This window comes from Panthera uncia (genome assembly GCF_023721935.1).
Source record: "Panthera uncia isolate 11264 chromosome E2 unlocalized genomic scaffold, Puncia_PCG_1.0 HiC_scaffold_20, whole genome shotgun sequence".
In the NCBI taxonomy this organism is placed as follows: Eukaryota; Metazoa; Chordata; class Mammalia; order Carnivora; family Felidae; genus Panthera; species Panthera uncia.
This window is the reverse complement of record NW_026057589.1, coordinates 24,671,519-24,687,257: the sequence shown is the minus strand read 5'-3', so window position 1 is coordinate 24,687,257 and position 15,739 is coordinate 24,671,519. Positions and strand designations below refer to the sequence as shown.

Here is a 15,739-nt window from a genome sequence, read left to right as displayed (position 1 = left end):
ACAATATTGCTGTTAACCAACTTCACTGTGGCAACAATTCTGCAACATGTGCACGTACCGGGTCATCACATCGTATACTTTAAGCGTATACAACGTTACATGTCTGAACTATAGTTACATACTGAACCATAGTTCAGTAAAACTGGAAAAAATATAAAATACAAGGCTCCCGCTAAAAAAATAAAATAAAATAAATTAAGAAAAAGGCTGATGTCATCAAGAAAGCAAAACCACCAACTGCACAACGGGGGAGCACACGTGCAAGTCAGGTGTCTGACAAGGGGTCTGTACCTAGAACGTGAGGAACTCCTACAACTCAATAAGACGGCCTAATTAAAAGATGGGCAAAAAATCTGGATAGACGTTTCTCCCAAGAGCATATACCAAGAAGCACATGAAAAGAGGCCCGGCGTTTTCATGACTAAAATGGCTCTCAATGACTAAAGAGGTCATTAGTTACCAGAAAATGTAAACCAAGCTGCGATGAGCTACCGTTTCACACCCAGTGGATGGCTGCGATAAAAAAAAAAATGGGCAAAAGCAGACAATGTGGAGACAAGTAGAACCCTCACACGTTTCCGATGGGAATGTACCATGGTGCAGCCACTCTGGAAGATTCCAGAAACTCCCCAGAAGGCTGAACACAGCTATCACGTGACCCAGCAACTGCACTCCTAGGCGTATACTCGAGGGAAATGAAAACCACTTCTGCAAAAACGCTTGCACACGATGCCCGTGTTCATGACAGACAAAGGGAGAAACGACTGAAAGGTGCACTGACAGGACAGGAGGGTAAACGCAATGCTGTCCGTGTTTCCCACAACGGCATCGTCTTCGGCCGCAGAGGCACGGCCACGGCCACCCTGCGGATGTGCTTCAGAGGTCACGCTGGGCGGAAGGAGCCAGTCACAAGAGACCGCGCGCTCTGTGTCCAGGATAAGCACACCCGTGTCTGCCAGGAGCCGGGGGGCGTTTGGGGATAACGAGGGGTGACTGTTGATGGGCATGAGGTTTCTTTTTGGGCCACAAAGGGCCTTAAAGTTGTGGCGGGGCCACCGTTCTGAATATTCTGCAAGCTTACAATATTCTGTACACTTTAAACACGGGCACTGCGGGGTGTGTGGATTGCCTCCCGTTAGGCTGTCAACACAGACACAGACAAAGTCCCCTCCAGCTCCGGGATCTTCTCCTGAGGACCGTGTGTCCGCCCTGGTCCTCAAACACTCACGCGCGGACCCTGAACCGGAGGGGCACGTCCTCACTGCCCGCCCGGCCACCACCCCGGCAGCTCCCGCGACCGGCACAAAACCACAGCCACCACCTGGAAGACGGAGGACGAGCGAGGGGGAGGCCGGCCCTCCACGGCGGGGGGCTCGAGGTCCGGCGCTCCGGCCGCCGGAGCCACCTCCCTGGCGCCGTGCCAAAGCGGCGCGACCGGGAATTCAGAGCTTTTGCGACACAGGGTGGTGATGGGGTGCGCTGGGGTGCGATCCCGCTGGGACACGCACGTTCCGGGACGGGCCGGCACCCACTCATCCCGACACACCGACCTTTCTCCAGCGAGGATTCTGGGGCTGTGGCCGGCGGGCGCGCCCCCTCCGCTCCGGGGACCCCACGGGGGGGTTGGGGGGGGGGGGCAGGCCTCCCAGAGCCCAGGGGCCCACGACCTACCTGGGCGGCTGCGGGGAGCGGGGCTTCGGCTTCTCCTTCTCCTTCTCGCGCTCCTTCTCGCGGTCGCGGTCTCGGTGCTGGCGGTCCTTCTCGTCGCGCTTGGCTCGCTCTCTCTCCCACTCCTCCTTCCTCCGCTGCCGCTCCTTGTCGCGCTCCCGCTCCCGCTCGCGCTCGCGCTCCCGCTGCCGGCGCTCCCGCTCGCGGTCCCGCTCGCGCTCCCGCTCGCGCTCCCGCTGCCGGTTCTCGCGCTCGCGCTCGCGCTCCCGGTCCTGAAGCCAAAGACACGCGCTGGGCGGCGGCCGGCAGAACGCGGGCGGCGGGGAGGCCGCGGGGGCCACCTCCCGCGCCGGCTCTGTTCCCCAGGTCGTCCTCCAGGCACCGCTACCCGGTCCGCCAGTCGCCGGGGCCGCCCCCCCCCCCCCTCCAGGGGCGGGGACAGCGCGGGGCACGGCCCCTGCTTTCCGAGGCACAGGCCTCGAGCGCCTTCCGGAACTATCGCTCAGGTCTCCTCCATCCATCTGCTCTAGTGTTCAAAGTTAAAACGGGACAAAGCCCAAAGCACAGCACGGACACGGGTTTCGGGTTTCAAGTGGCCTGTGAGGGAACGAAGTGCGCCCCTGCCCTGCCACTGGCCGCAGCCTCGGGCGTGGTGGGGGACAGAGGCGGTGGAAAGCGGCTCCAACAAGTCACTTCTACCTTCAGGGAGACCCTGCCTGGCAGGCCGCACCTGTACCCCCACAGCCCGGGCCCACCCTCCAGGCCAGCAAGGCACAGCTGGGGGCGGGGGGGTGGTCACTAAAGTGGGTGAGGACATGGGTGAGGACAGCACAGTTATAAATGGTACCGCTAGGGAACCTGAAGGAGTAAACACTCAGGAGGGCAGAACACAGTCCCATGCAGAGCTGTATCAATAATCCAGTCGGCAAACCTAGTTTTTAACAAGCCCAGAGCAAGGGCACAGATCAACTAAAGGAAACCACCACCAATTTAACCTGTGGATCCGAACTGCTTCTCCACGAACAGGCAGTCGGGACGTGAAACTGGTACGCTCTGCCCATGCTACTAAAACCGCATCAAGTCCCACAGATGAAAACGAGGGTAATCTTAAGAAACGGACCAGCGCAGGGAGACGTGCACGACCGTCACACTCACCCGGTAATTGTGGTACGGCTCTGTCTCCGTGTACTGCACCCGGAAGTTCTCGTACTGCCCGCCACGCCAGAAGCGCTCGATTTCATAGTCGTAGTACGGGTCTGCATAAGGCTCCAGTCTGCAAAATGAGCGAGTACGAGGCAAATCTTATCACTTACGAATATTAAGGCAAAAATATTACACAAAACGTTAGCAAACAGAATCCGACACCACATGAAGAAAATAAAATACGCTATGACTCAGTGGGATTTATTCCAGGAATCTGAGGATGAGTCAGAAGGAGGAAATTCATGAATACGCCACACATAATGGCAGACCTGAAGAGAAGAACCACAGAGGATCGCACCTACGATGACAAACACCGCAGGGAGCTGGAGACAACACTTCCTGACGAGACTTAACTCACACACATACGTTGGAACTCGAGCCAACCTCTTACTAATGGGAACAGGGGCATTTCTGTAAGACCGGGCAAAGGCAAGGCGGCCACGGCCTCCATGGCCATCCACCGGCGTGGCAGAGGCTGGCTGCTGCCATCAGACGAATGAAGCCGCGGAGGCTGGGCGAGGAGGAAAAGGACCCACGCCCGCAAATGAAATGGCACCAGACCTGGAACCTGAGTCCCGGTAAGGCCGATCCAGGCAGCCAGAGGGCCCAGTGAAGCATGAGACCGACGCCTCCACGCACACAGATGACCACTCCGGACAAGGAGCAGAGAAACCCTCTTTTACAGCAGCAAGAAAGAAGAAACACCGAGGAACAAACTGCGTTTAACCAGAACTGAGCAGAACCTATCTGACAAAAGCTTTAATGCGCTTCTCAAGGACAAAGAGGACATGTGAACACACGAGACCATGTTTCTGGTCTTCAGCCAGGACTGGAGGCTGCCCAGAAGTCAGCTCTCTCCATCAATTTGCAAATGGAGGGCAATCCCAGTAAAAACACCGGTGGGCTTCCACATGGAGCTCGACAACTGGTTCCCGAATGCACAGGCAGGCAGAGATGTGCAAGCCCAGCCAAGAAAGACACACCCTGAGACAACACCACACTGCAGGCCTGCCTTTCTCACGAAGAAACAAATGGTCCAGGGACAGACCCCGCACGTAGGATAAAGGAGCCTCCTGAGGGGCCAAGGCAGACTTGTACTCAATGGGGAAGGGACAGCCACTGACCGTGGGGAGGAAGGTAAGGAGATCCCACCTTAGCCACTGACCCAGAGGACCTGCCCTGGGGGTGCCCTGGACCCTGACGCAAGTCCGGCAACAGGCATTCTTTCAGGGATTACCTGGCTCCAGACCGACTCCCCCCTGTGAGTGAGCTGGTGGGGGAAACCAACGTGCCCACAACCTGAAGAGGCTGCCAGGCCGAGCTTCTGGGTCTCCCGATGGCCTCCAGCGGGCTGCCTTCTGGGAGGTGTCTGCCCCGCCTGGGCCAGGACCCTGGCCGACTGACTCACCCGAGGCCGGCTCTGCTGGAGGACACAGCTCTCTTTCACTCCAAGTGGCCAGACATCTTCCAAAGCGCGTTAAGTGCCCACCACTCAGGTCGCGTGTTAAGACAGCAGTCAGCAGCTGCGGAGGCCTGTCGCGGCCCAGCCCGCTGCTCGACAGCAAGAGAGAACGTGGCCCCCCCAGGCCCCAGCACCATTCCCGGCCAACCCAGGCCCTGGGAGAAACACCTTCCCAAACGGATGTGAGGGTGCATGCTCTCTCAAAGGAGGGCCGTGCCGACAAATTCGTTTCTGGAAAACCGGGTAAACAACATGTAACGGCCTCTCTCCTGTGGGACGGCCTGGAGTCTTAGGACACCGCCACCAGGGTCCCCACGTGAAGGAGGGAACGGTCAGGGCGCCTTTGTGGGCTCAGTGTATGTTCTTGCATACAGCGCACCCCAGCCTCCTGCACAGAGATGACATCAAAGTCACGGGACTTGAACTCGTGGCCCTGAGGTCAGGAGTCGCACTCACACTGACTGAGCTGGCTGGGAACCCCAGGGTGACATTTCTTTCTTTTTTTAATCATTTTTTTGTTTTTCAGGGGGGAAGAGGGGCAGAGAGAGAGGGAGACACAGACCCTGAAGCAGGCTCCAGGCTCTGAGCTGTCAGCACAGAGCCCGACGTGGGGCTCGAACCCAGGAACGGTGAGATCACGACCTGAGCCGAAGTTGGACACGTAACCAACTGAGACCCCCAACGCCCCACCCCCCAGGGTGACATCTTTTTTTTTTTTTAATATTTATTTATTTTTGAGAGACAGAGGGAGACAGAGTATGACCAGGGGAGGGGCAGAGAGAGAGGGAGACACAGAATCTGAAACAGGCTCCAGGCTCTGAGCTGTCAGCACAGAGCCCGACGCGGGGCTCAAACTCACGGACCGTGAGATCATGACCTGAGCCGAAGTCGGACACTTAACCGACTGAGCCACCCAGACGCCCCCAGGTGACATTTTTTAATATCTTGTGCGCATGAGGTCCCACAAGGTGGTTGGCATCTGAAAAGCACTACCTTTACTAAGTGATCCTGCTAAACGAGTTAATTCCCAAAAAGGCATAAAGAAAACACCGGTTTGCCTGTGCTTCCTACTGTCTCAGGCTACTTCCTCAGGAGCTCCTGAGCGGGCACCCTTCCCCACTGGTTCTACAACAGAGCACCCAGCTGCACGCTGCCAGAGCCTGACCACACCGCCCCTGACGTCAGGTGGGGGCCCGGGCCCCCGAACTGAAGTCCACGGCTCTCAAACCTCAGTGGGTGGGCACGAGGATCGCCCAGAAGGCTTGTTAGTTAGCCAGCGGGGCCCCACCTTCCCTGGACACCCTGGCCGGCCGCTGGTGGTGCTGCCGGTCCAGGGGCGCACCTGGTACTCCGCCCTCACGCCCTTCCCCACCTTCCCTCTTCCCCACCTTCCCTCACCCGGCGCACAGGCCTGCCGCGTCGCCGGGTGGAGAGCACCTGGGCACAGAGCTTGTTGTGCCCCGGGGTCCCGGGCAGGGAACACCAGCACGGCTGGTCGTTCTGAGTTTTACATCAACGGCCCTGAACTGCTTTTAAGCTGTCTGCTTGGTATCTGACTGAGCCCCCCACACCCTCTGCCAAGAGCACCCTGTTCTCCCGACTGCCCCGCGCGAGGCTGGCCCACAACAGGTGCCGCAGGGGCTGGCCGGGCCCGGGGGCGGAAGGGTCTCTCTGTCCTGGCCTCTGCCCGTTGCCGCCCGCAGGACCCTGGCACCCCGGCCTCCTCGCCCACCACAGGGGAGCTGGCACAGCCGGCCAGCGCTCCCCTCCTCAGCGGCCTGAGTCCCAGCCCGGCCTCCAGCTTCTCGATGTGAACTTCCAACTGTCCTCCCCCCCCCCCCCCCCCCCCCCCGCCGCTTCCTACAGCTGCCACTGCCTTCTGTTTGCACAGTCTTTACATGAAATGAAAATAGCCAGGGGGTCTCCTGTGTTTAGCGGACCCTGACTGACAGGGCAGAGGTGCCTTCTCGCCCATACTCGCCGCAGGGGCCCTGTTCCCAGAGGCCCTGCCTGATGAGGTCCGGTGGGGCCCGGCACAGGGGTGTCACAGAAGCCCCCAGTTAATTCTAGGGCAGTGACGTTGAAAAACCAAACGTGAGTGAAAACTTGGCTCCGAGGCCCGTCCTCAGAGGCTTTAGAGGCGCAAGGTCCCGCACCACGGACCCTCCGCAGAGGGAGCGCGGCATCTGCCGGCACCACACGCGGGGCAGGCCCAGGGCACAGCGCCGGTTCGGTCGAGGCCCATGTGCACCCTGCAGGGCCGCACTCGCCGGCCGGCTCCCCTGCGGGCACACGCTCCGGGCACACGCTCCAGGCCCCCGCTCCAGCAGCGGCCGGGAGGCCGAGTGTCGAGGTTCGGAGCCTCTTCGCGCAGCGTTCACAGAGAGCACACCCTCTGTGCCGGTCACCCCGGCCCCTGGGACTGTCCGCCTGCCCCTTGAGCCCGGCGGGACGGGAGCCTCACCTGCGCTTTCCCCAAGAAAAGTGTGAGGCCTCAGGACCCGAAGGGAGCCGTGGGAGCTGGCAGACAGAGTCCCGACTGCCATGCTCCCGTCCGGGATCTGACAGGCCTCCACACCCAGAGTCAGAAAACACACAAGTCCGAACCACGGCTTTAAATCTCTACGCTGCAAACTGAGCTGTCCCCTGACACAAGCGTGGAGCACAGGGCCTCCCCCTGTCCTTTTCTGCAGGCAGAGAGCTGGGGGCACGGTGCACGATGTGGGACACGAGCCTCGAGCTTCGAGTAGCAGGCTGGCTGGCGGAACCCTGAAAGGCAAGCCCCGTCCGCGAACCCCTTCTCTGCGCCCACCGCCACTGCCACCGCGGCCAGACCCCAGCGAGCACGCTCTCCCACGGCAGGTGTGACCGAGCGGAGCGCTGCTATGACGCTGCCTGGGCGCCAGAGCCGGCTCCGATCGCGGTGACCCGAGCCCACGCTGCGGTGGCTGCTCAGGAGAGAGCTGCCTGCGTCTGCCCCTCCAAGGGGAGCATGACAAAGCCGACCGTCCCCCGGGAAGAGGTGCGGGGGGATGTTGTGAGAGCCCCGAAGCCTTTCAACCGCATGCACTTCTCTACCAGACCAGTAACAGGACGTGTCGGAGAAGGAACAAGGCCATTTACGACGAAACGCGTCACACCTGCCGAGTTCCTGGACTCTGGTGACAATTTCATGGGTTTTCCTGGCCGCTGGGAGACCGGGAGGAGGGTGGGGAGAGGCAGACCGCTGGGGCTCCAGGGGTTCGGAGCACAGCTCTAGAAACGCAGAGCTCAGAGGAAGCCACACAGAGGTGAGCCCTCCCCGGGCACCCGGCCCTGCCAGAGCCGGGGCATTTCCTTCACGGCGCAGAAAACCCAGGAAAGCCCCTGCAGAGCTTCTGACACGATCTCGGGAAGGCCATTCCGAGCCGAGGACGGGGAGAGGGAGGCACGGCACCCCGAGGCCTGAGGGAAGAGCGCGAGGCTCCCACGGCTGGGGACAGCTTCACTGTCCCTCAGAAGGGAAGGAGGGATGGGTCCTTACGCTGTCTCTCGGACATCCCTCGTGATGCGGTAATTCCAATCCCGGAAAACTTCATTTTCCTTGTCAAACTCCCGTTCGTCTTCGCCGATGGTCACCGTAAACCTTTTCTCTTCAAAATCGGGCTCCTGTTCTTTTCGAATGGTTGCTTTTTTTAAAACCTACCGTCGTAAGAAGGAAGAAGTCAACGCTAGTCGCTGTCAGGAAAGGCGGCCCCACAGCGCCCCAGCCAGGGCAGCGGGAGCGGCCGAGGGACTCCAGGCCCAGGCACACCATCTCTGCACCAGCAAGACGGGCCCACCAGGCGGTGCCACGGAGCTGGCTCACCTTCTGGAAAGGAGTAACAGAGCCGGCCACCTCCTGAGCCAGGGAGCCCCAGATACTCGTTCGTGACGGGGCCCAAGCATGGAGAGAAAGCGGTTCCAGGGCTGGGGGGGGAGGGGGCGGGCTCCGTGCTGAGCCAGGCAGGGGAATGGTTTCGTTTTATCCTGTCACCTCACTGGAGAGAAAGCGAAGTGAGGGCCTGGAAAGCAGGTCTGGTGGCGACAGATCACAAGCCTGACGGCCAGGGCCACGGGACAGCCTGGAGGGAGGGCGCGGGCAGGCACAGTGGCCGTCTCGGGAAGGGACGGGCCTGCACACGCAGGGGCCACGGCTCCAGGAGGCCGGGGGCCGCAGCACCAGCTGGGGTGCGGTGTGACGCCACCCGAGCCACGGGAAGACAGCCCGCCTGGGCCTTGGACAGACCGACGGAGCTCTCTTAACTCTTAGGAAACCGCTCCCTCACTTCAAGGACTTCACTGAGTTTCCAGTCACTGTCTCTGAATCAAAGCAACGCTACTCATGCTCAAGAATTTTCCTCAGGCCCTCTAGTTACCTCCTTCGCGTGCCGGAGTCCTCGTTCCCAGGCACTCTCCGTGGGGGGCTCTGGAGGGGGTGGAGGCAAAATTTCATCAACTACGGGCCCACCCTATTAAGAAACAAGAAGGGAAAAGTTGAGAAAGCAAGCCAAAGTTCAAAATCTATAAAGAGACGGGAGCAAGAACACCAGCTAGAAGGTTATCGGCCGCACGCCCCTGGCACTCCAAGCCTCAGTGTGGCCCCTGACCTGCTGCCCTGAGCCTAGGGTTGCCTCCTCACAGAGACACGGAAGCATCTGGAAGGCGACCCAGTGACCGTGACGTCACAGAAGTGCCTTTTACACAAGGTGTACCGATGGGTTGTAAGCAGAAGGTTCGGAGAGCTTAGCTGTCCCGTCCGTTAGCAATGAAAGAAAGAGAGGCGTTCACGCACCCAGGGGTTGGCAGGCATCAGCGGGTGAGGTCCAAGAGGTGGGGCACCATTAGGCGGGAAAGGTTCGGCTTTGGTGATTAAGGAATAGTTGCCCTTGTCGTTGACTCCGGGGTGTATAAACCTACAGTTCATTCCCCACGTGCAGTTCCCTGTGGAGACAAAAGCCAGGTCAGAAAGGGGAGCCAATCGGAGCACACGAGGTCAGCTTCCTGCCCGCTTTGCCCACAGCGGCTCCAGGAGCGGCAGCTTCACCGGGGGCCCGTGCGGTGCCAAGGGCGCCCTCGCCACCCCACAGGCTGTGCGAACCCGAGTCCGAACGGGCCCGGAGTCAGGCAGCGGTGGTGGCGGGGTCGGGCTCAGAGTTGGGCTGCCTGGGCTCACCCTTCACGCCTGAACCGAGCACGGCAAAGACCCCCCACCCCGTGCCTCCACCTTCACACACACACGCACGCACGCACGCACGCACGCACGCGCGTGGTTCCTGGCAGGCAGGCCTGGACCGGGCCCCGGGCTAAGGAGCTTCCTGAGAGCAGCACTTCCTGAGTGTTCCCGAAAGGGACTGAGGTTATGCGGTGGAGGAAACGTGGCCCCTGTTCCTAAGTGACTGTGTGAGTAGTTCATTTCCCCCTAAAAATAGAGAAAGTCCAAGAGCTTCCCAATCACAGGTGGCCCTGGGTTTCCTGCTTGGACGACACTGCACCCCCAGAAAGGCTCAGAGGTATGCAAGGAGGACCCTGATTTATTCTGACTCAAAAAACCACGCATACTGAAACGGCCATCACGGAGAAGCATCGAAGGATGCTTCCAGAATTCTGCCAGTCAGTCTCCGGGTGTCTGTACCAGCTCTGGACGTCTGCGTTTCTCCCACCAAAGCCTCCCACATACCATTTCAGGACATTTCTGGACTTAAAAAATGTATTAAAGAGAAAACACACAGACAACCCTAATAATCTGGGTGCTTATAAAAAATATCTTTTAGAATTACTTGGTGACAGAACACCAAGATCATTCAAGGAAACTGACTGATTTTCCAGAGCAGAAGGCAAGAAGCCGACGTTTCAATTTAACCAGTAAGTGAATCACTTTTTAAAATATTAATTTTGGGGGGCGTCTGGCTGGCTCAGTCAGTGGAGCATGCAACTCTTGATCTCAGGGTCATGAGTTCGAGCCCCATGTTGGGTATAAAGAGGATGTTGAAAAATTAAAAAAATAAAATAAAAATGTAATTTTTTGAACAGGTAGTATCTACACAAGCTCAAAAATAAATATAGCATACAGTATCTAAATGATTTAAAAATGTTTTCAACAGTTTAACACATAGTTAAAATTTAAACCATCTTTTAATATATATTCACTTTTTAAAAAATGTTTACTTATTTTGAGAGAGAGAGATAGAGAGAGAGGGAGAGGGAGAGAATCCCAGGCAGGGTTCCACACTGTCAGCACAGAGCGGGACATGGGGCTCGATCCCACAGACTGTGAGATCATGACCTGAGCGGAACTCAAGAATCAGATGTTTAACTGACTGAGCCGCCCAGGCGCCCCCCCTGTATATTCACTCCTAAATGTGATACTCCATTTAAATGTTTCTGTTGACAAAACATAGTTTTCCTCGTATAAATTACAGAGAACTAGTTGTTTGATATTCAGAAAAAAGCTAAATTTACCTTTTAAACATCATGAATATTTTAACTTGCATTAAAACTTAACTAACGTACTGATCTGAGTTAAATGTGAAACAAAGTATGCTTAAAATTACTTCTCTGGAAATGTGAAAATGACTTTTAAAATTGTTTTTTAAAATATTTTTGAGAGAGAGCGAGTGAGCATGTGTGAGCAAACATGAGTGGGGGGAGGGTCAGAGAGAGGGGGACAGAGGGTCTGAAGCAGGCTCTGCACTGACAGCACAGAGCCCGAGGTGGATCTTGAACTCACGAACCTCGAGACCATGACATGAGCCGAAGTCAGACGTTTAACCGGCCGAGCCGCCCGGGCTGCCCATTTAAAATTCTTAATTTTTTTTTAATGTTTATTTTTATTTTTGAGAGAGACAGAGACAGAATGCGAGTCGGTTAGGGGCAGAGAAAGGGGGAGACACAGGATCGGAAGCAGGCTCCAGGCTCCGAGCTGTCAGCACACAGCCCGACATGGGGCTTCAACTCACGAACTGTGAGATCGTGACCTGAGCCGAAGTCGGACGCTCAACCGACTGAGACAGCCACCCAGGCACCCCTAAAATTCACACAGAAGTCAGAGTTTGGGAAATATCATACTACAGGGGGCTCAAAATCCCAGAGTCTCAGAGAGGTTTAAAGAAAACAGACTATGTAGTCCTGTATCTAAATAAAGAATTCCAAATGCTCTCAAGTTCTCTGCCTTTTAAGCCTGTGAGAACTCACACGGCATTCCTCGCCGCCGTGTAGTTAGACTAGCGGATAACACAGGCTTTTCCTGCAGAAACTTCCCGAGCGCAGAAAAGTATCGATATAGGTGCCAGCTTTTCTATGACTTTTTAAACCTAAAATATGTAACTGGGTGGCAGAGAAATAGGTTTGTTAATCTGGGTTTTTTTTTCTTTCTTTCCTTCTTTCTTTTTTTTTGTATTTAAAGTATTTCCAAAAGAAAATCAAAAACGTCTCCCCTGAGCCTACTGACAAAACAGACCTTTCGCTACGGCCACAGGCAGGGGGAGAAAAGAGGGAGGAGACATCAGACGGGAGCACGAGGGACAAGAGCAGCAGCGGGTGGCCCCCCGGGTCTCCGGCAGGTGACAGGAGCCCGTCCTCCTGGACCCTCTGCTCCGGGGCGGGCGGAGACCCTTGCCGGCCACCAGAGGCGAAGAGAAGGCTGCTCCGGGCAGAGACAGGGGAGGCCTACCCGCACCACCGGGACGGGTGCCCACGGAGGGTGGTGTGGGTCGGCACACCCACGGAAGAGGGCGGCAGAAGCTGTGTGCTCCCGCTGGCCTTTTTACTCTAAGATTCTATCTTCAAGTCGCCTCTACACCCAACATGGGACCCGAACGCAAAACCCCAAGATCAAGAGTCGCACGCTCCACCGACGGAGCCAACCACTCACTAGCCTTTTTAAGAGTGAATTTTTGTGTAGAAAAAAGCCTGGAACGAAGCACCCCCAATTGTCGGATGGTAGAAAGACTTCTATCTTTTACTGTCCTGACTCTGTCAGTATACAACGCTTTCGTAATTTAAGAAAGTATTTTGTAGGGGCGAGCCCCGCAAGAGACTCCGCACGGGTGGCGTGGCACCTGCCTGGGACTCTCTCTTTACCCTTCTCCCACTCGTGCTCTCTCAAAATAAAGAAATGAACTTAAAAAAAGCCCCCAGCATTTTGTTTAGGCGAAAATATTCTCTAGAAACTGGAAGAATAAATCTTGTTTTAAAACCCCACAGCCTTCTACTTCTGAAAGAAACTTCACAAACAGAATTCGTGTGGACTGTGAGTCTGACTGGACGAATACATGGGCTGACAATTGTGGGAGGACCCTGGCCAGAAGGAAACAAGGAAAGTGGAAGCCGGGTCACGGCGTCAGGACGAGGGCGTGAGTTTCTTCATGATGGTTTACACAGGGCTTTGAAGGCACAGACGACGTTTTAGTTCTTAACTGAAAAGCAAATGTATGAAATCAAAGTAACGTATACACAAAACATATGCAAACGCTCTGAAAGTTAGCGCCACCTCCAGGCCTCCAGGGCCTCCTACCAGAGCCAGTCACCAGTTTACTGGGGGAGGACCAACCAACCAATCAATCCACGGTGTAGCCGTCCCCACTTTTTCCTGGTCATTTATACACTTGGTGTTGAGCCTTGTTTTTTTTTTCCCCGAATAACAGAGCTACAAAGAAGGAACCTGCGTGTTCAATCCCACCAAACCCACGATCGGCGAAACAGACACAAATCTGCAGAAATCAAAGAAACTAAACCCCGAGACGAGAGGAAACCAGAGCCACGTCTCCCGGGCCAGGGCCCTGCTGGCCACAACCACACACCTGACCAAGGAGGAATCCACTTCTCCCGCAGTGTGAAACGTCCGAAGACAGCATCGTGTCTGTGGGCACACGTGTGAGCGTGTATGTGTGGTGGGCCCAGAAACACAAGCAGATTTTTCAATTTCTGACTGTCAGTCTGACCGGTGTCAGTACAAGGCAGTGCTGGTATCATTTCTAGAGGCCGCACTCACTGTATCTGCAAAGTGTCCTGCTACTTTGTTATTTCTGAGTAAGACAGCGGCCTTAGTCACTGGTCCCATTTCCTGTTAGCCTGAATAACTCAGAATAGAAAATAAACACAGGGATCACAAGGACAGAGAAGTTTAAAGCGCTTCATGGTTTTAAAAAAAATCCCACTGAAAGGGGTGCCTGGGTGGCTCGGTCAGTTGAGAGTCCAACTTCGGCTCAGGTCATGATCTCGCAGTTCGCGGGTTCGAGCCCCACATCGGGCTCTGTGCTGACAGCTCGGAGCCTGGAGCCTGCTTCGGGCTTGTGTCTCCCCCTCTCTCTGCCCCTCCCCTGCTTGCGCTCCCTCTCTCTCAAGAATACACATTAAACAAAAAGTTTTTAAAAATTACCACTGAAAGGAGGACAAAATATGTAAACATCTAATAACATGAAGGACAAACCCAAGACCTACAAACGTGTATTCTAACGGGCATGGAATCCAACGAACCATTGCGTGCAAGCTTTTAACGACAGAACACAAAGAACTCGGGAGGACTTTCCCCTCTTATTTCACACACACCCGGTCACCTCCAGCGGTATTCTGGGATATTTTGGCTCTCCTGAGGAATGCTTTCCTTCCGGTAACTGAAGTAATTGACCTACTCTCTGGGCTGCTGCTTCTTAAATAACGTAGATTTGAAACCAGTGGTTCTTGGACTTACGGATCTTAGGGCCTCAGAGAGTCACAGATGGGTTTCATCCATTGGCATTTACTATAGAAATTAAAACTGAAAAAAATGTAAAAACCTAATATATGGCAAGTGTCACCTATGTTAACAATACGTTCACAGAGATGTGTTATAAAAAATAACTGTGGGGCGCCTGGGTGGCTCAGTCGGTTGAGCGTCCGACTTCAGCTCAGGTCATGATCTCATACTCTGTGAGTTTGAGTCCCGCGTCAGGCTCTGTGCTGACAGCTCAGAGCTTGGAGCCTGCTTCAGATTCTGTATCTCCCCCTCTCTCTGCCCCTCCCCTGCTCATGCTCTGTCTCTGTCTCAAAAATAAATAAAAAAAATTAAAAAAAAAACAAACTCTATTTCAAAAACACTGCTATGAGCGTTTTCTTTCTGCAAACCTCTTTTTTATGTTTGTTTATTTTGAGAGAGAGAGACAGGGGAAGGGAGGGAGGAAGGGACGGAAGAGGGGTGGAGGGAAGGGAGACAGAGGATCCCCAACAGGCTTCATGCCGTCAGCATACAGTCCGACTCGGGGCGCCGACTCCGAGCCGTGAGATCCCAACGGGAGCCGAAATCGAGAGTCGGAAGCCTGACCGACGGAGCCTCTCAGGCACCCTCCTTTTCGCAGACCGCTTGAATCCTGCCATTAAACGGAAGGCAGCCTGTCCCCCGACGGCTTCTGCGTTCACCCTGCCATGCGGTGTCGCTGTGGTTGGAGCAGGTGAAGAAAACGCAGCCCCGGGGGGCGATGCAGCCGGATGAGGGAGGGGACTCAGCAGGCTTCGAAGAGACCCTCGCGCCCTCGACACTACACCGACCCGGTCCGGCGAAAGCTTCTCGCCGCCAGCCGCCGTGCGGGGGTCCGTCACCCTCTCGCCGAGCACCTCCAACTGTTCTGCTCGCGCCCACCGGTCTATCTCGACCCGTGAGCGGACCTTCTGCCCAGACGGGAGTCGGTGACATCACGCGACGGTCGCTAAACGCCGCGGCTGGAGGTTCGGGCTCTCCCAAACTCTGATCTCCGCTCGAGAGCCCGGGAGCCCAAACCTCATCATTAGCGACGGACGTCACCAGCCGCTGTCTGTCAGCCGCTGTCCGGGGAGCGGCAGGCTCTGCTCATTTCCGGGCCACCGTGGCCGGTCCCCGCGGGGACGCCGGCTGGCCCAGCCCACGGCGTGAACCTCGCGCCCTCCCTGGGGATGACGTCCGCGCCTCACTGCGGCAGAGGGGCTCCGTGAGTACTTCCCAGATCGTCTCGCCGAATGTGCGAAAGACCAGCGCTGCGGGCCGCGGGTCTTCCGGGGTGATGGAGACGTTCCCGGACTGGACTGTGTGACAGTCACACAACTTGGTAAATTAAAAAAAAAAAAAAAATCACTGAATTGCATGCTTAGAACAGGCAAATTTTCTGGCACGGAAATTAAGGTGTTTTTTTTCTTTTGTTTTTTAAAGACCTGTACTTGAGCGTAAAAGAATTCTCACTGCTCTATCACAGACACCATTAAATGAAATGGCTATTGTCACTCCGAGTCCACGGGGCCGGCACCTGCCTGCTCGTAATCTCAGCATCACAAAAGTCGTTCTGACCTGGAAGAGAGTCTGAAGAAATGCTAGGGGTTCACAGGCCGCAGTTTAAGACCTGCTGCTGCTTTAAACAGAACGGAGAGCGGCGCCTGGGTGGC

General features: G+C 56.0%; 1 protein-coding gene across 3 annotated transcripts in view; it reads right to left on the bottom strand.

Moving 5' to 3' along the window:
• ZC3H18 (zinc finger CCCH-type containing 18) overlaps positions 1 to 15,739 on the bottom strand; it is a 59,772-nt gene that overhangs the window by 20,816 nt on the left and 23,217 nt on the right. For all 3 annotated transcript variants that reach the window (XM_049622745.1, XM_049622747.1, XM_049622746.1), the window contains 5 exons: positions 9,147 to 9,295; positions 8,731 to 8,823; positions 7,857 to 8,014; positions 2,824 to 2,941; positions 1,672 to 1,940 (listed from right to left, as the gene is read on the bottom strand). In XM_049622745.1, the coding sequence (XP_049478702.1) occupies positions 1,672 to 1,940; positions 2,824 to 2,941; positions 7,857 to 8,014; positions 8,731 to 8,823; positions 9,147 to 9,295 (787 nt within the window). The remainder of the gene's footprint in view (positions 1 to 1,671; positions 1,941 to 2,823; positions 2,942 to 7,856; positions 8,015 to 8,730; positions 8,824 to 9,146; positions 9,296 to 15,739) is intronic.